Source organism: Punica granatum, chromosome 7 (genome assembly GCF_007655135.1).
Source record: "Punica granatum isolate Tunisia-2019 chromosome 7, ASM765513v2, whole genome shotgun sequence".
NCBI classification, from domain to species: domain Eukaryota; kingdom Viridiplantae; phylum Streptophyta; class Magnoliopsida; order Myrtales; family Lythraceae; genus Punica; species Punica granatum.
The window spans coordinates 18,745,148-18,770,070 of record NC_045133.1 but is presented as its reverse complement, the minus strand read 5'-3'; the positions used below and the strand labels follow the sequence as shown (position 1 = coordinate 18,770,070).

General features: G+C 34.8%; 1 protein-coding gene across 2 annotated transcripts; it reads right to left on the bottom strand.

Annotated features, from left to right (window-relative positions):
• Positions 1-5,354: 5,354 nt before the first annotated feature.
• LOC116215068 lies at positions 5,355-10,699 on the bottom strand. Of its 2 annotated transcripts, none has more exons than XM_031550637.1 (14): positions 10,276-10,699; positions 9,566-9,978; positions 9,022-9,249; positions 8,716-8,876; positions 8,046-8,106; positions 7,841-7,906; positions 7,490-7,575; positions 7,353-7,416; positions 7,029-7,241; positions 6,725-6,790; positions 6,440-6,519; positions 6,237-6,359; positions 5,857-6,137; positions 5,355-5,715 (listed from the first exon to the last, which is right to left on the bottom strand). In XM_031550637.1, exons 1-12 carry the CDS (start codon positions 10,415-10,417, stop codon positions 6,245-6,247), a joined length of 1,695 nt encoding a protein of 564 aa, XP_031406497.1. In that variant the 5' UTR covers positions 10,418-10,699; the 3' UTR covers positions 5,355-5,715; positions 5,857-6,137; positions 6,237-6,244. The 2 variants fall into 2 exon arrangements, with proteins under 2 accessions (XP_031406497.1, XP_031406498.1); XM_031550638.1 differs by having other exon boundaries at positions 9,022-9,246.
• Positions 10,700-24,923: the final 14,224 nt, after the last annotated feature.

Here is a 24,923-nt window from a genome sequence, read left to right as displayed (position 1 = left end):
GTTCATTAACTAGACTAGTAGGTAATTTTATATATAGATTGACTAACTCATAATATTAATTTAACTCATGGAAAATTTAATAAAATTATTATCTAATAACCTACATATAATTTAATATGGTTAATTATCCAAAAAAGTACGAACTTTTCACTTTGTATCATTTCTATCACGAATTTTTGAAAATTGTCAAAAAATGCATGACCTAACGTTTTTGTGCCACATCTAGAATGCGGTTACTCCCCTTATGAACTTTGACGGAAATATTTGATATGGGATCTTAACGGTGATGATGTGGCTAATGGCATCTGAGTTAGCGACCACACCACATTTTGAGTGGGGGCCAACAGCAGAAAATACATATATGCCCCCCACAATTCTTTTTTGAGGCTTATTTTGGGTTGAACAAAATGATACAAAATGAAAAATTCGTGTTTTTTGGGTAATTAACCCAATTTAATATAACATGTTGGAAACATTGATTAGGCTTTGTCAATTTACTTAAAAATTAAATCTCAATTCATCTGTTCAAATTAAAATCTGTTCAATTCATCTCGACATTTTGCTTGCAAAATTCTAAATGATCAATTTAAGTTGAAATTGAAACTATGCATTTTGAAAGATTGCGAAAATGCAATTACTTGTTTGAGAATAATGTAGATATGATAATCTTGCAAATTTAATTAACGCATAACAGTTAAATTGAACAAATTTTAATTTAAATGGTGGCAAATAAGTATATTTGAAATTAAATTATTTGTTATAAAATAATTCATTGTTTAATACATAGGACAAATGCCATTAAAAATACTGAAAAAGAAAAGAACATTAAATTTTGATAAAAAAATTCATTCAGTCTTCATGGAAAAATCTATTAAATTATACATGGACTGCATGTAAAAATAAAATCATATTCGCAATAATATATATACAATGTAAACTTTTTTTAATATGTGACTGGGGGTACATAGGGCTGCTTGTGTGCACCTTGAGTAATCCACTTCCACGAATAAGTCAAAGGGACATTACTTTGATGAACATTTTTATTTTTCATCAATAGAAATTTTAAATAAAAATATTAATAAATGGCATCAAAAGACAAATTGCTAAAAAAAATTAGAAATATCAATATAAATAGAGGTTTTTGATACGAATCACCTTATTTAAACTGTTATGCAAACGACAAACGCATACGTGAAATAAGAGATTAGATAATTTAGTAAAAATAATAAGTAAATTGTATTATTTTAAATTGAAACTTTTAAATTCTACGAGTACCTTATTATGTCCATAAGATGTAAAATAAGCTCAATATGTCAAAGTTCATTACTAAAAGTAAGTTATTTAATAATAAATTTGAGTTGATCCAGATGGTTCAACATTTCTTCTCCTTTAGTAAGGTCTCCAGTTCGAGTATTGTGAATGAAAAAATTCACGATTAAGAGATTTTCAACCCTTAATAGGCCCACCCTACGTATCTTTAATTACTCTGGGATCATTGGATTTCCGAATATCTTGTGGTAAACATCAAAAAAAGAATTGCTTTAAAAACCATAAATAATCAATTGAATTATGTTAATTTTGGTTAAATAATTTTACCGACTTGAATTTAGTATTCTTATTAGGAAAGTGTATAAATTTAATATTGAGTAGTTGGAAAAAAGGTTGGAAAAAAGGTACTTTAACGGAGAACACTCATTAATTTAGTATATTATATTCATAGTTAACTGAAACATAATTTTAGAGTAAACTTTACAATAATAAACAAATGAAATTAAATAATAAAAAATACAACTTAGGTACGAATGATAATCTGCACAACGAGTAGATGTAGTGACTAGTAGTGAGTAAATTGCACATTTGGTATATTTTTTTTTACCAATGTAACACTTTGATATGGAAAACAAAAAATTGTAAAAATTTAGTGTAAAAATATATTTATATTTGTAACTATCAACTGTAAATTGTCAATTTTGGGTTGATGACCTTAACTTTTCCTGCATGACTGTCGACGTAATGACGTGGCATTTTGTATGACAATCATTTTTTGAAAATTTTAAAATAAAATATAATATAATGAAATCAATAAATAAATAAATAAACAACATAAGAGCAGTGATTAGAGAAAGGGGTTGGCGCCGCTCCCTCAGTCACCCTTTTGTTTGTCCCACAAATGAGACCTTTTTTCCAATCACAAAACTTTGATGGTACTGCTGCAAATTTTAGAAAGATCGGTGATCCGCCCCCAATTCCCAAATGGAGACCGGCACTAATTAAGTGGTGAAATTTTAATTTCAGCACTTAATTAGTGGCATCAAATACCACCTTAGATCAAATATATATATATATATATATATATATTTACGCTATCTTAGCTGGGTGAACTTAAGTTGAATTTTATAATCATAACCTTATTTTAATGGTGATTATTTAAATGAGATGAAAGAAGATGAACTTGATAGGGTTGGTCTGGTGTTTTACGGTTGAAACTTTGTAGGAGAAGTTTTAGATTCAAATCATCCCGAAAGTTATATATGAGAATATTCCAATATTGAGCCACCTGCACCGCCTTTAACCGGGCTGAATCTAACCAATGAAACTCTTGTTATGAAAAAAGAAAGGGAAAAAAAAATGAAAGATGGTGTTTTATAATCGTATAATTATAAAATTACAAAATGAGTCATGTCCAGTCCATAATAATAGATAGATTGTGATTGAGTCGCTTTTAAAGTCCCATTAATCACAAAACACAAAATGATCAGCCAGCGAAGTCCAATCGTTCTTAGCAGTGAAAATAGAGAAGTCCTTATAATATAGTTTTAGATAGAACTCATCATGATTCATGAGGTGCATGGCCCGATCGTTCTTCAATTGTGAAAACTTAAGGGTCCTCTGGAGCATGGATGAGGATCGTGCACCTGGTCCTGATGGGTATAATGTACACTTTTATAAGGCTTCTTGGTCCCATATTAGCTCTGACTTCCTAAAAGCTGTAAAGAATTTTTTCTTGAGGGGCAGAATGCGGAAAGAGGTAAATCACACTTTGCATCACTTTGGTTCCCAAGGTTCCAAAACCCTCTAAATTGGCTGAATACATAGGCCCATTTCCTGCTGCAATGTAGTTTATAAATGTATCTCGAAGATTCTCACTGATAGACTTCAATGTTTTCTCTCTGAATTCATTTCACCAAACCAAAGTGCATTTTATAAAAGGTAGAAGCATTGGTGATAATATTTTAATGGCTCATGAGTTGGTTAAGGGCTATATGTGGGAGGATATTTCACCTAGATATGCCAGTAGAGCCGATATAATGAAGGCTTTTGACTCGGTCAGCTGGGACTTTCTCTTGAATATCCTTAGAGCCATTGAGGTGCCTGCAGAGTTCATCAATTGGGTTGAAACTTGTATTACAGGGCCTGTTTTCTCAGTTAATATAAATGGAGGGATAGAGGGCTACTTTCAGGGATCTAAAGGATTGAGGCAAGGCGACCCTTTGTCTCCTTATCTTTTTGTCATGACCATTGAAGTCCTCTCGAGACTCCTTGACAGTGCAGCAGCTGAAGGAAGAATTGCCTATCATCCAACTTGCAGGAAAGCTCACCCCACCCATCTTGGGTTTGCTGATGATCTTATTATTTTTACTCAAGGTGAAGCTGCCTCCTTGAGTGTCATCATTGATATTTTTTTCAAGATTTTACAAGATGTCAGGGCTAAGGTTGAATCCTGCCAAAACAGAATTTTTCTGTGGTGGCATTAAAAGAGAAGAGGTTCAAAGGATGCAACAGCTCAGCAACTTCAAAAGAGGATCTTTGTCTGTAATGTTAGACTGATTTGGCTCCTCATGAAGAGGGCAGGCTCTCTTTGGATTGCTTGGGTCCGTGAGTATCTGATCAAGGGGAGGTGTTTTTGGGACTTAAAAGACTCCTAGACATTGCTCATATGCTTGGAGGAAGGTCTTGAAGCTTCGAGATCTTGCATATCCTCTTATAAAACTCGAAGTAGGTGATGGGAAGAATGTTCAATTCTGGTTTGATAATTGGAATGTGGGTTGCCCTCTTATTGGTTGGACTGGTGGTCAGAAATTTGGCATGCCACTTTATGCTACTGCAGCTGAAGTTGAAACAAGATCATTGGGCATTCAATGGCAGTACAGAACTGTGAACAGGCAGGCTATTCATGAGATCATTTCTGCGGTCAATCTTGTACCTGGTAAAGAAGATGTAGTGGTTTGGTTGGCTGACAATAAGAGACAGTTCACTGTGGCCAGCGCTTGGAATGCTCTGAGGAAGGAAGCTCGTGTGAGATGGCATGCTTTAGTATGGAAAACTCCTATTATTCCTAGACATAGCTTCATCAGTTGGTTAGCTCTGGACAATAAGCTGGCCACTCTTGATAGAGTTGTGGCATGGAATGTGGCAGCTGGTTCGATCTTTCCCCTTTGTAATGAAGATAACGAGAGTAGAGATCACCTCTTCTTCGCTTGCAAGTTCTCTAAGATGGTCTGGGAGAAGGTATTGCAGGAGAGTGGTGTTCACAGATCAGTTGGCAGCTGGTATGAGGAGCCTAAATTGGGCAACAAAGCATTTAAAAGGCAAATCCTGTAATGCCTCGCTTGTTAGGCTAGCGTGGAATGCCTATCTCTATTATATTTGGAAGGCCAGAAACAAGAAGATTTTTGAAGGAGAAAACCAATCTTTTGATAGAGTCAGGGGCTTCATCAGAGGTTCTGTGCGAGCTCGATTGTTCGGGTGCAAGAAATTCGGCAGAAAAGCTCAAAGTAAACACAGAGGACTACTAGAGAAATAGAGCATTTGTTATAATCAGGCTCTCTGTGGATGTATCCTTCTCCTCCTGTTTTGTATCGGGCCTGATTTAGGCCTATTGTATTGGATCCTTTTTTTTTTTTTAATGAATGAAGGGAATGCTGGATTCGATCCAAAAAAAAAAAAATAATTCCTTAAACTGAAAGGTTCATGTCTTCGAGTTTACACGTGTTGGTCGGGAATTCGCTGCCATAAAGAGACACGAGTATCGAGACATCGTCTCCTACTACACCGCAGCTCTTGCCTGTTCCTCGAGCAGTAGAAATTGATCCATGACATATTATGGGTCGAGGGAATCTCCCCTTATCGAACCTTTATTGGCAAAGGAGCTCAAGTTTAATTTGAAGCTTCCAACGGAGACAATCTACTTCTGCATACTGACCCCTCCGGAACAGATCCTTTAAGTACCAAACCCAACGGGAGGGTCACTGCCTCATCACTAGCAAGCGAAAACATATCAGCAGCTGCGATAAGCAGTTTGCTTGTCATGATACTGGTCTTCCTTAAATATCGGAATACCGCATATTGAATAGTGAATGTATCAAATACTCTAAAAAGCCATTCTTATTTAGGCATCGCTACTCATTGATACAAGCAATCAGTTGAAATTGACTGGCTCATCGGGTTACAACTTACAATGCGTTGGACATCTTTCGACCTGACTCCAGTTTGCAGAAAGTATGTTATGAAATCTCTCCCAAATGTAAATGTTTGACGAAGTCTTCACACTGTTGTCATTGCTCGCAACCCGTAATCCTTTATTAAATGTTGTCTGGCACTTCGGTGAGCTAAACTCATCTCAGCTCTAAAAACTCTACTCGGAATCCCTGCTCCCTGTTGTTCCAAGCAGCTCAAGTCTACAAACAAGTTGATGCCGGAAGCTGCATTTGGTACCTTAAAAAGGCAAGAGAATCACTTTAGAGCCCACAGAAGAAACTTGCTCTGGGGAAACATATCCAGTTATCCTTGCTATTCCCCGATCTCATATTCCTGTAAGCAAATTATGAAATCTTAACCAATAATATAAAATCTTACCATTCTGTTGGTGCTATGATTCTGCACATTCCACAGTTTTGCGCCGAGAATAAACTGGCAACAAGGCATCAATGGCTTCAACAGTATTTGCAATTCAGACTGTTTCTTCAATGTCTTAAATCTAGGAGGTAGGCAAAGCAAAACAAGGGCGTGTCGCGCAATATGATGAGTACAAAGATGCATTTACAACGAGATTAATCTCTCAAAACTTGGTGTTGCTCCAAGAACCTCAAAGAAAATCGGCCTTGGCAAAAGAATCACTTTACTACCATGTATCTATCCTGCATGTGATGAAAAACACAAAGTCAATGGGAACTGATTACGAATATAGGCTTACTAAACATGTTAAGATAAAAGGCTGTTCATGCAATTCTACATACACTATAATTCACTTGTAGCCAACTTGCAACATCAAATGACGGTAATAACGACCGCGGAAGATCCGGTGCCATTGGTGGTGGACTGATTTCCAGAAGCTCATCCTCATTCTCTCTTCCACAAGCCTGTGGACTCAAATTTATCAGCATATCGAGCTAAGTCTAACAGTCTTTGTAGTTCTTATTTAGTAGCTTAGAGGTTATACCATCTCACAAGGCATCTTTGGATGCCACGTGATACAGGTCTAATGATAGATGGATCTCGCTGGGCGTAGAGCAAACCCACCTTCAAAACAGAAAAATGTGAACTCACAATCATGAAAGTCACAAGCTAAAAGCAATAACCTTGAAGGAATCTCTATAAATGAAATAATGGAACACCAGGTAAATTGTCTGACATATGTATCGCACAGATTTAGACTCTATGTCCGCTTGGATTTCATATTTGCTTGGAGGACAGGCAGTTATATACAGACAGAAACATGAAGTACCTCTAACATTGCAACAGCTGCTGGATCATCCAAGATCTCAAGGCTACAATCAGCTAGGTAATTTACCTGTCAGAGAAGGTAATTAATTCATATTCTTCACATGAACATACCATAGAGACACAACGAAAACTATCTAAAGAAAAGCACTGTTAATCAAAATGGTTAATCCTTGTGTCATAACAGAAGGGATCACATACTTTGTTTTTTTTCTTTTTAACATGGAAAGTATAGTTGATCCGCTTAGGTAAGCTTTCCTTTTAGACTCCGCATACTATATTCAAAGATTGCCCAACAAAAGAGTTACCCCAAATTCTGTGTTGACCAAAGACTGAACAAAGTCCAGTAATTGAAGCTTTGCCCACCCCAAACTCTGGTTAAGGTCCGCTGCACGCGGAGGATGCCGCCAAGGAGCACCAAAACGTAACCTATCTTTCGAAATCCGTCCGCTTTGAGCATCAGTAGCAAACTTTTGGATGATTTTCAGAGCCCTATCCAAGGCAGGATTCACCACAGTAATCTACATATGAATATAAGCTAAAATGAGAACCCTGAAAGCTATAACTGCATCATACATTTGTTATATCTCAGATTCAAAATAAATCATTAGCAGAGCATTCCAATTCATAACCTGCAAATATGCCAAGTATGCATCCACAATGTCTTCAAATGTGGTAGTCTTGTCACTTATAACCCTGCACTACCATGCAATTATACAACAGAAGAATGCTAGAATACAAGGGTCCATTCAAATATGAAAATTCTTACTTATAGTAATAATTGCTTTGTTTGAGGGCATAGAGCTCAAAAAGATGTCGAGGATTTGGCCCCAGTACCTCTGAAATGACCAGCCACTACATATTCAATGGAGAGAATATTATATGTTAGATGATGCATCTGTCTAGTAGCATCAAATGAGTAGATATTAACAATGGGATGATTCATACTAGAATTTAAACTAGGAGATAGCTGAAGATTGTAGGGATCATGAGAACCTAGGACAAACTACTTATAGGTATCCAAATTTTCTAGAAATCCCATCATAGAAGAGCTGCTGAGATGTAGACCTAAATTCAATTAACAGTTGTCATAACATGTGCAGCAATCGAGATTCCTCACCTCTGAGTTACTGAAGTAACTGGCCACCATATGCATTTTAGCTTCTGGTGGAGTCCAACCAAATGTCTGTCCATACAATTGAAAAAATCAGTAACTCATCGCGGCATTAAAATCCTGAAGATCTTCAGGTTACAGAGAAAGCACAAGTTCTAGAAAAAATATCCTTTACGGCCTAAAATATGTACTATATGCCCATTTTGATTACCTCCCGAGAGATGAATATGTCAGGAAACCCGAAATCCATGAAGGCGCGGTATGAATAGTAGCTGCATTTAGCACGGAAGTAACAGAGAACAAATCAGAAAATAGATTAAACTTTTTAAACATTAACTCACAGTGCCTGCAAATACCAACACTGGAAAAAAGAAAATGATCAATATGAAATAAACAACTGATATAGTTCTCAAGTATCACAGAAACATGGAACAAGCTATCTGGCCAGGTTGTAATGCGGGATAACCGGACATTGGAAAATATTGAGAGACAAGTACTACGGATTCACACTGAAATATCACCACTTTAACGGGTACAAGAGTCCATGCACAATATTCACATTACACCTCAATACTAACAGCGAAAATTCTCCAGCATGGGGAAGTTTGAACCAACAACACTAAGCAACTCTTGGCTACTTAGGTCAAACTTCGGAATTAAAGATTCTTTAACTTGAGGACGGATCTGAAGAAGAAGAGAGACACTTCGGCTCCACTGGAAAGAAATAAAGCTACATGGACCTCAGTTCGCTCAATCACACATGCTTCCTTTTCCAAATAAATGATGTATCACGAGAAACTCTTACTTCACCATATTAAGTTAGTATTAGTGGCAGGAAATATAAGAATTCAGATGCAAGAACCTACAGAAGAGCCATTTACCTATCTGAAGTCACAAGTATGACAGGGATGATCCTCTCATTTGCACCGAGAGCAATTATTCTCCATATGAGACTGTCATGGTACATTGGTGCATTAATTGACAAATCATCGGTCAGAATAGCATTCCTCAGCACTTCAATATTGTTTATCACCAGCTTTGGCTGCCAATTGCAATAAAAGTATACAACCAAGTTAAACGTCTACAAATTGAGATGTTTTTGCTTTGAAAATATGAATATCGTATCTACATAATGTTGACAAAATGTCTCCATCGCAGCTGAATAGACAGAAATACTGACAAAGTACCTGGAAATGACCAATTTCAGCAGATTCTGACAACAACTCCAGCAACAAACATGGCCAATCTGTACAAGAATGTGCTAATGACCTAGAGAATCCACCTGTCCGATTCAAATGGGTCATTGCATTTCTTCTCCACCGTTGCTGCACCTCAATCACCTCCTTAGCCAACTTCAAAGCGACGATAGACTCACGCAAATATGAAGCCTCCTCAACTGACAAGCCCTCACCCTGCTGATCAAATTACAATAAGTATAAAAATGCCGAACAAAAGATGAGCTATACAAATACAGAGAATCATCGGGCTGGCCACAAGGTATGGTCCGTACAAGTAATTGCATGTCATGGTGACATGCGGTTTGAATATGATCCCAAAACTGGGGACACAGATTTGATTATGGCACCTGAATATCTATCTAATGACAAATAAGACATGCAAATATGGCACTTGAATATCTATTCTAATAGCAAATAGAACATGCATGCTCAAACTTCTGAACTGCCATTACTACTCGAATAGTATACTGTTGATTAGAGATATCCTTTCTACCGTCTTGTCCAATCCAAGGAGCCCATTAATCTCTTCCGCATTACACCTGCTGGACAAAGCGAAAACTGCTCGTCTCCACAGGTTTGAGCCTGTGACTTTGTCAGAAAGTGCATTCTTTGAGGGGCTATGATTCTCAAGGACACGCCTCAGAGCTGTATTGAGGCCATGCCATTTCTTCAGGGTAGTGAATACTTGTTGCGAAGTGATGTTGCCGAGCTTTACACCCTCTTGGACCATTGATTCGAGGCAGTGCTCAAGCTGGGCCCGGAGAGCTGATAATGCGGGTGGGTCACAGTTGGACCAGGAATACCACGGGAAAGAGCCACCGTGTTTTGGGTGGTGATCTTTGATTGATTCAGCCAAGTCCACATAGCCGGTGATGTGGGGGCCTTTGCTCCATTCACTTAGCAGCCCTGAAACAAACCAAGACGAGAAGCAGCAGTTTTTGCCAATGTTAGAATTCATATAAGCAGCAAATGCAAGCAGAGCATTTCATTCCAACTGATTGTTCACGGCTTGTAGAGAAAGAGCAAGAGGCAAGCCATCCAATCCAAAGAGAAGAACATTGAGCATTCAATAAAAACAGTTTTGTTTTTAGTCACTGTAAAGGCGAGCCACTTTGCTGAAAAAAAAAATGCGAAATGAAGCTTACCCACAAGGTGTTTGCTAAAAGTTCGCTGAAAGAGAGATAATGAGAGAAGGGCACTTACGGTCGAGGATGAGGGTGGTTTTGCCGACGCCGCGAGGGCCGTGGAGGATGAGGGGCTGAGGGACGCGGTGGTGCTGAGCATGGTTGTTGAGTACTGTCTCCATTAAGGACCTGGGGATTATCCTCCACGCTTTCTTCACCATTTCCAGCTCCTCCTCTTCTTCCGCTAAGCTCCTGCTTCGTGTTAAGCTCTCAGTCTCTTGAACTCCAATGGAGATTCGAGCACCCGAATTGACTTTGAGAGCAGCAGCAGCAGCAGCAGCAGCTCAGTCAGTGTAAATGATCGGAACCGGAGCAGAGTGCTTTTTGAAGGAAGGAAAGAAAAGAGAAGTAGCCGCCGGAGCTGAGAGCCCGAATTGAAATTGATCGCAGCCCAGACCAGCCCAGGTAGGCCAAGACCATCTCGTCAAAAAGCCCGTTTCACCTTTCTTCTTTCCGAGTTCATTTCGGTTCGATTCAATTCAATTGCAGATGAATTATGCTATTTATAAAATTAAAGAATTTAATCGAAATGAATTGAATAATCTTATTTGGAATGCATTTGAAAGAGAGTAATATGTTTGTAAGTCTCAAAATTTAGGTGGTTAGTCATAAATTAAAATGAATCGAATCTTGACTAAGTATATATGGTTGTTTTTGCCCCGGTCTGAATTTCAATGTAAATCTTGTATTTTAAAAAACAATCTTTTGCCATTTTAGTACCAAACAACAAACTTCAATTGAATTCTTCTAAAATGAATTTTCTAGGATTCCAATTGAACTCTTGCACTTCTCAACTAAGTTTTGGAATCCCCTTGCATGCCAGAATCCAATTCATTTGAAATGAATTCAATTGGACTCTGTTATCTTATTTTTATATTTTGGTAAAAGTGTTATTTGTATTTAAAAGGTACGATGATTAGATGAAAAATGCAAAGCACTGGATTTGAGATCGGTTCAAAATCAACCAGATTTGACCAAAAACTCAATTTAATTTGTTGTTACAAGCTTATTTTAGATCTTGCATTCCTTTGTATACGAACCTATTCTGAAGTGGTCTTAAAACAATGGTATTCGATTCTTTTTAATTAAATTCATGATTACTCTATACAACATAATTCATTTACAATTGAATTGATCGACCTAAAATAAACTGAATCCAAATAATCTTTTATAAGAAATGATTTCGAACTTTCGAACGGGAAAGGTTTGAAATTATCTATTGGAATGGTTAATTTGTCATAGTTATTGCTTTTCAGTATAATATATCTAAGTTCATATCTGTATATATATATATATATATATATATATATATGAAAACAAGGTAAAGATGGCGTGAGCCAGATGGTCCCACAACGCTTCGTTTCTAAATGAAATTTTCTCAATCTTGTAAGCTTTTTCTAAAATATAAAATTTTAAATTTTTACAAATATATAGATATAGATTTGTGGAACAATTCATTATTTTCATTATTTTATCGATTTTCTAAATTTTCTTTGTTTTTAATTTTAAATTTTAAAAATAAATAAATAGAGATTTGTGGAACCGATCGTTATTTTCTTGAATATTTTAATATTTAAGAAAAATGAATTTTACTTTTATTTTGAAAAATATAAATATAGAAATCCATGACCTATTGTCATTTTCCCGCATGCATGTAGTTTAATTTTAGGTACATTCACAGTGAGATATTTGAATGTGAGTTCTTCAACTATTTTTTTTTCTTCCAGATAAGCTTTTTTAGAATTTTAGGATTTTTCAATTTTGTGTTTGTAACTTAGGTGTTAAATTTTGATAATGCAGAAATGATGCATTTCTATCTGCAACATTTTCATCATATCTGCATTATCTAAATTTAATAACAATTGGTTCCAAAAATCTATATCTACATTAACCATGCTAAAGTAATCGGTCCAAGTGTCCAACAAGTTCAACCATACTAAATAACCATGCCAAAATTTTATAGATGTTGGTGTGCACAAATATTGTTGGAATGGTTATTTTGACATGATTATTGTTTTTGCAATATAATATATCTAAATTCCTATATTATTTAATGTAATAACATATATGTATATTATTTTGATTTGCAAATGACAAATGTGTAATTGTTTTAACACTTCTTTTCTATTAAAAATTCTTTTAACATTCAAATCAACACACATATAAGTCCCTAGCTCAAACTTATAATCATTCAAAGAAGCATCATATTTTGGTAGATGTGATTTTTGAAAAAAGCCATATTTTGGTAAATGAGAGAACATAAGCAAATTATCCGATTTTTTAAAGTTATTGATTTTTTGATAGATTAGGGAAAAGTTATTGATATTTCGGGGATGAGGGAAAAAAAGCAAACTATATGATTTTTGAGGTTAAAAAATTCGCCGCAAAGCCATACACGTAGGCAACCATCTGCCATATCAGTATCATTAACGGCCACGTCAATAATTTTAACAACCCAATTGACAATTTGATAGATCAAGAGAATGGAGATAAACGTTGTGATTTTTTATGTCAAAATTTAAAAAATAGGTAAATCGAGAAATTTAATGAATATAAATGATTTTTCAAGCTATTTCCCCCTTTCCTTATCCTTACGAATGAGAAGAAGGAACATAATCGCTCTCTTACAACTTTATATTTTTGCGCCCCCAATTTACGTTCATACGCCCAGGTAACACCCCTCAGTACATCTTTCTTTCCCATTGCTCCGTTATAATTCTATCATAAATTTACATTTATTTTTCATTCCATCTAGCATCCATCCAAATTTCCATAAATTTCAACTGGACATGCAAAGGTGGCACTTGTAGTGCCACACGGCACATAGATTTGATTGAGCAGGCCACACATAAATTTTTAATTAAGAATCATTCTAAAAAATAGAAAAATAAAACTGAATAAAAAAATGAAAAATGTGGAGGAAGAAGGGGAGATGATCGATGGTGGGGGGCCTCGCCGGCAGCTGCCACCCTAAAACTAGGTCGCCGGCGACTCAATTTTTGGGGGCGAGGGGTAGTAGTTGGTGGGTTCCAATGAGGTCTCCATCGTGAAAGGGAAAGAAGAGGGGATCAGCGATGGAGACCTCACAGGCGGCCACCCCCCCCCCCCCCCCCAATGGGAGTCACCGGTGACTATGATGGTCGGCAACCCTGACCAGGCGAGTGGTTGTCGTTGGCAATGCCCTATTGATAGGGTCCCTTCACTTTTGATCGGTGGTCGTTGGGGCTTCCCCGGTGGACACCGCCTTCCTAATTAGGGTTCTTGGCCATCATAGTGGTGACCGGTAAACCCAATTGAAGTGATGATGGCCGCCAGCAAGGCCTCAAAAATATATTACGGAGTTCTCTCAATTTCGGTAGGTAGGGCCTCGGCCTCACTAGTGATGACCACCCCATAGATAGAGTCGCCTACCATCACAGTGGTGATTGGCGATGACCACACCGTCGGCGCCCTTCCCTTCTCTTTTGCAATAATAAAAAAGGTTTTAAGGAAAACGTTCAAGAAACTGAAAGTTTAAGATTCTGTTGTCAATTATTGATAGTTGTAGATATCGTATTTTTATTACAAGGGAGACCCACAATAAAATAAAATCCTAAATCCTATAAGCTAATAAAAAGATACGGGTAGTCTCAACTCGAGTATCGAAGCTCAAAACTCTTGATTACTAAGCAATGATGTGTACCACTGTACTATACGCTCTTTAATATTAAAAAATTCTAAATTCATTGAGATCGAATATATTGAATAAATGGCAGAATGGTTGATGATATACTGTTCAGACTTTCTTCTTCTTTTTTTCCCCGGCAACTCCCGTGTAAAAATTATGATTCAAATCATCCCAAAAATTATATAGAATGTTCTCTATTAAACCACCAGCATGGCCTATATGGCCAATTGACGTGTCTCGTGCCTATGAAGGGTGTTCATGTTGGCCCTGAGAATAATCGGGCGAAATATGGACACTATTCGTTACGAAAAAATCTTTATATCAATATATTAATAAATGATGATAATCTATAAGGTCAACCTAGTGGTTAAAAAATATGATTTCCTTGGAAAAGTTTCAAATTCAGCTCACCTCAAAAATTATGCAGAAGAATGCTTCTTATTGGGTCACCTGCATGCACGACTTGTTGGATTGACCAATCCCATGAGTTTGTAAGGTATTCAGGTTAAGTATAGGATTAGTTGGGCAACCCAAACATCTCGTAATAATAACAACGACGACGACAATAATAATAATAGTAATAATAATAATAAATAATGATGGATTCCCTGCATAATTAACTAGGAGAATATCGGATTTGGATTGATATATGAATAAACTTCTTGGACAAGAGACGTGCAGCGGGTTGCCAGAAACAGGTAAACAAAAATTGCAATGTCTATAATTAGGAGAATATCGGATTTAATCCTCGTTTGGGTCAGTTGCATTTGTATTATGGTTAGATTGTTCATCCTTCATCCTTGTCACCTTTTATGAGGTTTGAAGTTCGACAAACACGAAACATATTCATTCCTTCTATAAAAATTGGAGAGACAAATCCCTTTTCGAGCCTTTTTGTTTTTAGAGACGAATCATATTCATTCCTTCTAAAACCCTATGACCCAAATCCCTGTTGGAGCATGCTACGTCCACTTGAAATAAATGATTGACACTCTTCCAGCTCGATCTAATTCAATCAACCGGCAGATGCAAATAGAAGAAAATGCTTTTATTGTATCTTCCCCTTGATCATTTTACCTTGAATCCGTTTTTGTCATTAATTGATTGCCGAGCCAAAAAAAAATGAAAATGAAAATACTTTTAGTACATTTGGTGTACTAAATTGATCATGGTGACTGGACCATTATATTACGATGTTATATTCCATATTTACTCATTCCTAATTGTCTAAAGGGTTCCATATCAGCTATGCTAAGTCGAGAACTGAATTTGAGGGCAAAGCCACCCCATGGCCTCTAATATAGCATCGCCACTTCAATGTTGAACATCGCCCTTGGACTGTAATAACAGTTTGGGACTTGAATGTGTTGATCAACCTCGTTCTCTTCTTGTTTACCTTCAGGACATCTACCAACAATGATGAGAATGACTCCATTCTACTGAATACTTCTATTTAATAAACTCTCTCTTTATTTTTCCTTTTTTTAAAAGTATATTTATTCGAGGGGGAACTGGCCACGTTTGTATGTGCAACAGATGATCGAAGGCTAAGGGGAAGTCCATTAAATAAGGGGCCATTAAATAAGGGACCATTAAATTCCTTGGGTTGGACCATTGACAAGGGGCAGAAGCTGGCAATGATAAAAAAAATTGAATTTAAGGAGGGGTGTCCCCATTTTAGCCAAATGCCCAATCCTTGACACCAATTGCAATATCGCATGAGACCCACCCAGCCATAGCTAGCCTTCAATTTTTCTTTGAGCACCACTCATATCACACACACATATAAAACATTCAATGTTCCCCTCCTCCTCCTCCTTCTCCTTTTTCTTCTTGAGAGAATGCATTCAATACACATTTCATTCAATTGGAAGGTCCTTTCTTTTTTCATTGACATTGGGCCCTCTCCACTTTGTCTTCTGCTTGCACCAAGTCAATCAAGATATATTGCACTTCTTACTTTCCCATTCTCACCCTCCCTCCACCCTCAAATAAGTTAAACCTCCAAATTGATAACTAATGCTGTACAAAAATTAAATGGGAATAATTACTTACATATATATGCACCAAGGGATGGAAAGATCCATAGGACAAACAAAATCTACGATAACGGGAAACAAAACAAAAGTGTTGTGATGATTCGGAATGGAGTGCGTACAGTGATCAATCTCAAAAAAACGCATTCTATGGTGCGTGAAGTTCCTTGGGAATTGGATTTTACAACTAGTGTTCATGTATTGTACACCAACTCCATAATCTATACATATAGTAAAAATCACTTGAAGAACATTAAATTTGTTTAAATTAATACACTTCAAAATAGAAGAAAAATTAATTTTAGTTTTCGGAATTAAAAATTATAGGAAAACTAACTTGAGTAGTATTAAATGTGCTTAAGTTAATGCACTTGAAATAGGAAAAGAAAATTATTTTAATTTGGAAATTGAAAAGTAACGTATGAATTTATTTTATATCCACATATATATTTAACAAGAAAAAATAGAAAACAACTTAATTTTTTTCCGGAATAAAAAATTATAAAAACCTTACTTTACTAGCATTACGTGTGCTTAAAATAATGCAGTAAAAATTATTTTAAAAAGCTCACTTGAATAGTATCAAATGTGCTTAGATTAATGCAATAGGAAAAATAGTAAAATAAAATTATTTTAATATGGAATATTGAAAAATAATTTAAGTATTTATATCATATTTCTGCCTATATATTTAACAAGAACAAATAGAAGACAATTTAATTTTTCTTCGGAGTTAAAAATTATAGAAGAACTTACTTGACTGGTATTAAATGTGCCTAAAATAATGCACTTAAAAAATGGAAAATATATCTTAACTTTTCAAATAAAAAATTATATAAGAATCTATTTCATATATCCACATATATATCAAACGAGAAAAAAAATCAAGTCATACTTAAAATTGTAAAAATGAAATAGAATACAACTACAACAAACGACAATATAAAAGAAAGTCAAACATGAAAATTGATAATAAAAATATTGGAAAATATAAATAAGTTATAAACAATTCGGGGAAATTATGGAATTTATATTCAACGTGTTAAAAGAATATCCTAAATTACAATTAGAACTAAAAATTTAAAAAAAACACACAAAGATTGACATATACTTAAAAATAATAAATAAAATCGGGGTTACTATATTATTTTTCATAGAGATTGAAAATATTATGAAATTACAACGAAGCACATGGGAGTCGAAAAAGTAAAAGTAAAAATCAACGTCCAAGTACCAAATAGTGAATTTTCACCAACTCAAGATCTGATAATGTTTTGATGTAATCTCTTCATATTATATTATAAGTATTTTAATTCCAGTATTATGGCTTCTTAAAATTTATTGAAGTATCAATTTTGAAAGTTCGAGAATCTTATAATTTTCCTCTCATTTGGTGGTAGCTATTAACTTAATTTAATGCGATTCTATTAGTGAAATACTCAATTATCATAAAGGAAATGGATTTTTACCTAAAATGGTTCATGATTTACCCGTTTTGTCAAATTATCATATGCTTTTTTTTTGTCAAATCTATTATATGGTTTACTTTTTGCATCAAATTATCCCGGCATTATCTTTTCCATCAATATCTAACGGTCGTGCTGACGTGGCACGTGGAGAGATAGTGGGCCACACTTGACACGTGGGCGCCACGTCAGCACGGCCGTTAGATGTCAACGGAAAGGATAACGCCGGGATAGATTTGATATAAAAAGTAAACTATAGGATAAATTTGACAAAAAAAACATATGATAGATTTGACAAAATGGGTAAACCATGGGCCATTTTAGATAAATTTCCCTAAAGGAAATTACTCAATAAAATTTGAAACAAACCCGTACAACGCACCGGATAATATTTTGGTCACTACTAAAGAGCAAACATTTTTTTTTTCCTTTGAGAAGTGGTGGGCCATCTCATTCATTACCCAAAAAGTATATACAGAGTTTAGGGGTGTTTCTCCTATGTAAAAACAGTTGTTACAAAGACTATCAAATTGTTGCACACTTCAATTAATAAGTGAATTAAGTCCTGAAGTTTCACTTACTAATTGCTAAGGATGGCTTCGGTTCCATTGCCTGATGAAATCAAAGTCTCAGCTTGAATTCAAGAGAGTACTATGCAATTATAACATAATTAGTCTCTAAAATTCTCATTTTGAGACAAATTCAATATATATATCTTATGTGGATTTCATTTGACTCCAAAAGCACATAAAATCAATACTTTACTAAGTTACAAATCTATAAGATCACAATTCTTAGCAATAAATAAGTCTTTTACCTGAACGAATAACTTTTAGAAAGCAAAAGACTTAATTGCTTCTAAATCCAATCTTATTTGCCCCTAATATATTCTTTTAGAGGTAAAATACAATTGCCTCTGCATCTAATTCTTATTTGCCTTCAACTTACGAAATTTTAATTATATGGTAAGTAGATAAAATGTTGAAAGTTTGATTGATTATTTTTAACGAAACATAAATAATTTATTTAACATGAATTAAAGGATATTCTAATTACTCCCAACATAAGTAGAAAATATATTTTATTTATTTATAGGTTTAAATTACATTATGCATATTTTGAATTAAGTATAATAGTAAACTAGTATTCTTTTTGCGTGTTTTACTTCTATTGTGTTTATATGTGATTTATTACATAAATATTTGGATAATTTAACAATCTTCAATTTACCACCTGAGAAGTTAACAATATATTTTGCGCTTCGATTTAATATCTGCATATTGATTATTTTCTTAATTTTAAAAATAATTATATAAAAATATTACATATTTATTGAGGCTTGATAAAAATATTAAGTATAAATCAAATGCAATTCAATTCAAAAATGCATTGGTGGTGAAATGGTAAAGATGCAAGACTAAAAATACTATGCTAGAGGTCGAGGGTACGAGTTTGTGTTCAAGGAGTAATATAAGGATATGAGAGAGATAATAGTCAAATGTAATCGTCAGCATTTATTTTGAAAAAACTTTTATATCTCCTTATTTACACTACAAATACTAATTAGTGACTTTTATTAATCGTTGTTAATTTGTCTCTATAGATCTAAAATGACACAGATAATTGAGGCATCTACTCTTTTGTCTCTAGTACCTTTAGAGGCAATTAAATAATTTTTAAATGCAAATATCATCATTGCTTCTAAAGGGAGTTTTTCTTGTAATGGAACATGCCTGTGCACAAGACGTTTCACGAAGAGAATGAAAGAAAAGCAATCGTATTGATTGCATAGATATTTTGGTGAAAAAAGAAGAAAGAAAACTGGAATGTCGACCGTCATAATTTAGAACGGTCATATTTGAATGGTTTTTAAAATAAAATAGTGAAATAGTTTCTATGATTTTAAAAACAAAGGAAAGATTGTATTTAAGACTATTGTGGGATTATCCATAAAAAAAAAGAACTATTGTGAAAAATTTAGTCTTAAAAAATAATTTTTTTCATATCTTGTTAATCTTTGTTTTTGAAATTTGACTGAAACTATTGTGATATGCCAGTACGGGGCAGTCTGACTATTAGTGGCAAAGCCTGACGTCATCTTGGCCGTGTCACGGTGAATTGGAGGCACGTTAAGTCATGCACATCCCTGATACCATTGCATGTCGTCGAGGCTGTTTGGGTCCACGAGGGTGGTGTAGTACCTTGGGTTGTGCTAGATGAGCTCGAGGCTCTCTAGTTGGCTCAACAGCTGCCCGAGATGCTAGCACAGCAGCAGGCCGAGTTGCTGTCTCAACATCAGGCTGAGGAGCTGGTGAGTGAGCTGGCCAAGAGCTCGCCAATGAGCTGGGCTAGCTACATGCATATGAGGAATTCTTAGAGAATGGGCTGCAAGATTACATCGAACATCTTGAAGCTCAAAGTCGGGATGGAGCTGTGGCTAAGCGCGTAGAAGGATATTCAAACGGGTTGTTATTCTTTAATCATAACCTTGAGGCTAGTGGTAAGTTGTGGTCCTTTTTGTAATTGCTAGTTTTCCTTAATTATAACCTCAATTGTGGGAGTCTAATATAAATTGAAGGCCATTTGGTCCACCCATGAGGAACCTGATCGAAAGAACCCGACCCGGATCGGGAACCCGATTTATTCTCGTATAGTCTATACATAGAAAATTGACTTGAAAGCATCACATGCAATTCAATTAATGTAATTCAAAATTATTAGATTACAAATACTATATTCAAAATAATAAACATAATATAATTTGAGAATAGTGAAATACTAATAATAGAGTACACTATCTTTTTAACCAAACGAAAGCAAAAATAGCAATTAAAATTATGAAAATTTTAAAATATTACCAAGAAAGCATAGATGATATTAGAAAAAAATTGACTTGAAAGCATTAAATGCAAATCAATATATGCAATTGAAAATTATTAAATTACAAATGCTATTTTCAAAATTGTAAACATAGTATAATTTGAAAATAATCAAATACTAATTAAAAGAATACACTATCTTTATAATCTAAAGTAAGCAATAATAAACAATTAAAATATATCAAGAAAGCATATAGTATTAGAAAATTAAATAAGCATTAAATGCAATTCAATTAATGCAATTCAAAATTATTAAATTACAAATACTATTTTCAAAATGATAAACATAATATAATTTGAAAACAATGAAATACTAATAATAGAGTACATTATCTTTTTAATCAAACGTAAGCAATAATAACTATTAAAATTATGAAAATTTTAAAATATTATCAAGAAAGCATATATAATATTAAAAAATTGACTTGAAAGCATTAAATGCAAATCATTTTTATGCAATTGAAAATTATTAAATTACAAATACTATTTTCAAAGTTGTAAACATAGTACAGTTTGAAAATACTCAAATACTAATTAAATAATACACTATCTTTTTAATCAAAAGTAAGCAATAATAAACAATTAAAATATACCAAGAAAGCATATAATGTTAGAAAATAAAATCTATGAATAAAAATTGTAATGGAGGCTTTTAATTTTATAAGAGTTATATTTCTGCTTTCTAGATGACTTTATTTATCATTTCAGACTATTGAGTCAATTAATAGTATATATAGTAATATTATATTTTAAAATTATAAATGATCAAATATAGTGCTAAATGTATAGATAAAATTATTCTTATTATTGCTATTATATATATAGCCCCTGTAGTTCACGTGACGATGAGTTATAAAATTCTTATTGAGTTGTTAAATTTACTATAATTTGAACTTAAAACCACTCTAACTTTTTCACTAATATTACCCAAATTTTATTGAAATTATTGTTCGCAATTTCATTAAATAATTGAAAATTGTTATTATTCTTAATAAGCGAATTCTAAATGTAAATAATTGTAATAACAATGATAATCGAAATATAAAACCAAACCCGTGCAACGCACAACATAGATTCATAAGAATACCTATTGTATTTAATGTACTGGAGATGGTACAATCGCCATTATCCCCTATTATAAATTATGTCAAACTTTTCCAGCAGGGGATTAATGAAGATCGAGATTTTAATTTAAGCAAACCCCACACACATTAAAACTATATCTGATGATCTTTGTTCAAAAAAATTAGGATTACTTGTATAGTATATACCGTACATCCCAACCTTTTGGATTTCTTTTCAAATCTATCACATCTTTTAAAAATTTTTTGAAAAGACCTAACATTCATAATGTGTGCCAAATCTATCCTACTGTGACATTTTTCATGAAAACTTAATGGAGACGCTGACATGGCTCCGTTTAATGGTTGACAACACCTACGCGGAGTAATTCGTGGGACACCCTTCTCCACGTTGTCTGAGCTTCCTTTCCACTTTCCCTCTTCCATATTCACAGTGAAACCCTAGCCTTAGCCTTAGCATGACTGGCAAGAATTTTGATCTGCATGTTCAGAAAGAGAGAGATCTAGAGAGAGAGGAAGGGCTTGTGTTAATGGCTTATCATCAGTGGAGGGAGGAACCTATTGACGTCGTCTGGTCTCCGCTTAGATCTGGCCTCGGCATGAGCTCCTGAGCAGTTGGTGGAGGCGGTGACGGAGCTTAAGCTTGAGCTCAGAGAGGGAAGTTGCCGTCGTAGTTGTCGCACCGGCCAGAGGAGATGAGGATCCAGCGGCATGAGGGACACGAGAAGTGAGACCCGAGCCACCTGTCAATGCACGCCCCATGGAATGCGTGGCAGTAGTGCGGCAGCACTCGGATCTCCTGCCCTAGCGGCGAAGTCTACGAAGTAGATGGTGCAGTCGTCGGAGAACCTCGAGTTGAACTCCGGCTTCGGGAGGCAGTGGAAGACCTTTATTATTGAACGGTTGAACCCCTTGTTCGCCTTGGAGGGAGGCGCCGCCAAGGAGGAGGAGGAGGAGGAGAAGCGACAGAGCCAAGCATAGTGGGCGACAGCCACGATCCCCATGGAAAATATGAGCTCGCAGATGAGGGCGGCAGCCTTGAAAGAGTCGGAATCGAAGGGGATGGGCTTTATTGAGGTACTTGGCAGTGGTGCTCTCCGGCGACCGAAGAGACGAGCAGTACGAACACACATTGACAGAGAGAGAGTGTGGGCGGGAAAGCAACGTGGACAAGGGAGTCCCACGTATTACTCCACGTAGGTGTCATTGTCATTACCCATTAGACCGAGCCACGTTAGCATCTCGGTCATATTCTCATGGAAAATGTCACGATGGGATAGATTTGATATATGTTACAAGCGTTAAGCATTTTCAGAAAATTTTTAAAAGATTAAATAGATTTAAGAAAATTTCAAAAGGTTGGAATGTACAGCACAATAAATCCAAAAAATTGAACCAATTACAATTTGTAAAATATTTCGTTCAATATATATAAAGAATACTATATGATTTTCCATATGAATGATATTCGTTTTGTGCCCCTATTTATTTCATAGTTAATATCAATATGCGGGGAGATTCTAAGGTCCAATCAAGTAAAATTATTTCAAAATCTTCATAAGTAAAATTCTTTAGAAATCGTGCATTATTTCAAATACAAATAATTTACTAAGAATTTAAGTAATTTATTCTAACTAATTTATCAAAATATGAGCAACTTACTCAAATGATATGTAATTTACTTAATATTAAGCTACTTTACTATGAACTTAAGTAATTTACTTGTATGCACGTTGCAACCAATTTTAAAATAATTGTATCTTAGACCTTCCCAATATACGAAAGTTTAGACAATAATTGGGTTCGATGCGTGGAAAGTCTTCTTCCCTTTGAACAAGGCAAGATAGTTCAGTTTTATCTCTTTCCTTTGATTTTTCTTTAGTCTGAAATTAAAAGAGGAACTAAGCAAATGGCCTAAGATATTAAAAGAGGGAACTAAGCAAATGGCCTGAGATATTAAAATAAGGATAAATTGGTCTTTCAACGTTCGTATCACTGTTGGAAAACTAGACTAAACTCATTGACCCGATATAGTATAACTGAGATAGAATTCGAGTTACTTCAAGGCGTTTATATCGGGTTCCTAGAAAATCGTTGAACGGTGTTGATTACGTACTGAGTCTCCTACGAGAATGACCACGAATGGCACCAGCAATGGATTTTCATTACATATCAAACGAGAACCGAACATGTTCCCATAGCACAAATGCCCAATCTCACGAATTCTAATGGGAGCACAACACTCTTCGGAATTTTCTCCAACTCACTCACTTTCTCTCTCATGCATTGCAGCATACGTACACACCCCCATACATGCATACACACATGAACCTAGTAAGGAAATGAAATAAAGTTAAATAAAGGGGCACATCAGTCCCACTGGTGAGAATCGAACCCATGACCTTCGGTTCCGAGCGGCGCTTTGTGCCACTGCACCAAAACTCCTTCATCATATTTTAGAAATTTATTTATATACTATACAAGTGATATCCTTATTTAGTATCTTTCTGTATTATTTTAGATTTTTCCTTATCAATAGAAGATGAGGTGTCACGTATAACACACATGTATAATTTGCATTAGCTATGACTAAGGACATGCAAAAGGTCCAACACATAAATGATCACAGTAAGAGCAAAGCATTAGAACAAAAGGGGTAAAGCTACATAAAAAAAAAACTATCAGAAACCAATTAAGAAAAAATAAATGTAGATTTTATTTTAAGAAATTGATAATTAATGTTCAGCTGGAAAAAAACAATAACTTAATATAAGGAAAAAAGAAAAGAAACTGAATGTAATTATATACCTTGGGAAAAAATTACGTTAAAGTAGGATGCATGGTACATGAAATATAGCCAATTGAAGATGTAACAATATTGAAGAGCTCTTTTTAAAAAAAAAAAATTCTGTCTTATATAATTCTACCCTAATGAAACTATTCGAGTCTAGTAATTATTACAATCATAATAATCAAATTTCTCGCTTATCAAAAAAGAAAAATGAAATTTCTTCCTTTCTTTATGAAATTATGCTAGACGCTGCCCTTGTGCTCCGCAAGGAAAATATAATGATTTTTTCCAATATACTCATGGTTGGATTGACTTGGAAGAGGAAAGAAAAAAAAATTAAAGGTGAGAAAAATAAAAAGTAAGAGTTAGAGATAAATTTTCAAAGAGAAACAAAGATAGAGGAGAGGGCAAAATAATGAGCGGTTGACATGGAAGAGAGAAGAGAGAAAGAGGAAATAATAATGTTAAATAACTAATATTATTATGTAACTTCGTTTGCTTTATTTTAAAATAGGTGATAAGCCGTGTGTTATACATAATTTTTTATTTTTTAACAAGAAGTCTTATTTAAAATTAACTATATCATGAATTACCGCCAAAGAAAAATATATTATAGATTAAAATTGTTTCACTTAAAAATTGGGAGAAGCACGATAAAAATCCTATAAGTTTAAACATTTTTGAATTTTAGTGCTATAAGTTTCCCTTTGAACTTTGCAGTCCTACAACGTTTGTTTCGTAACACA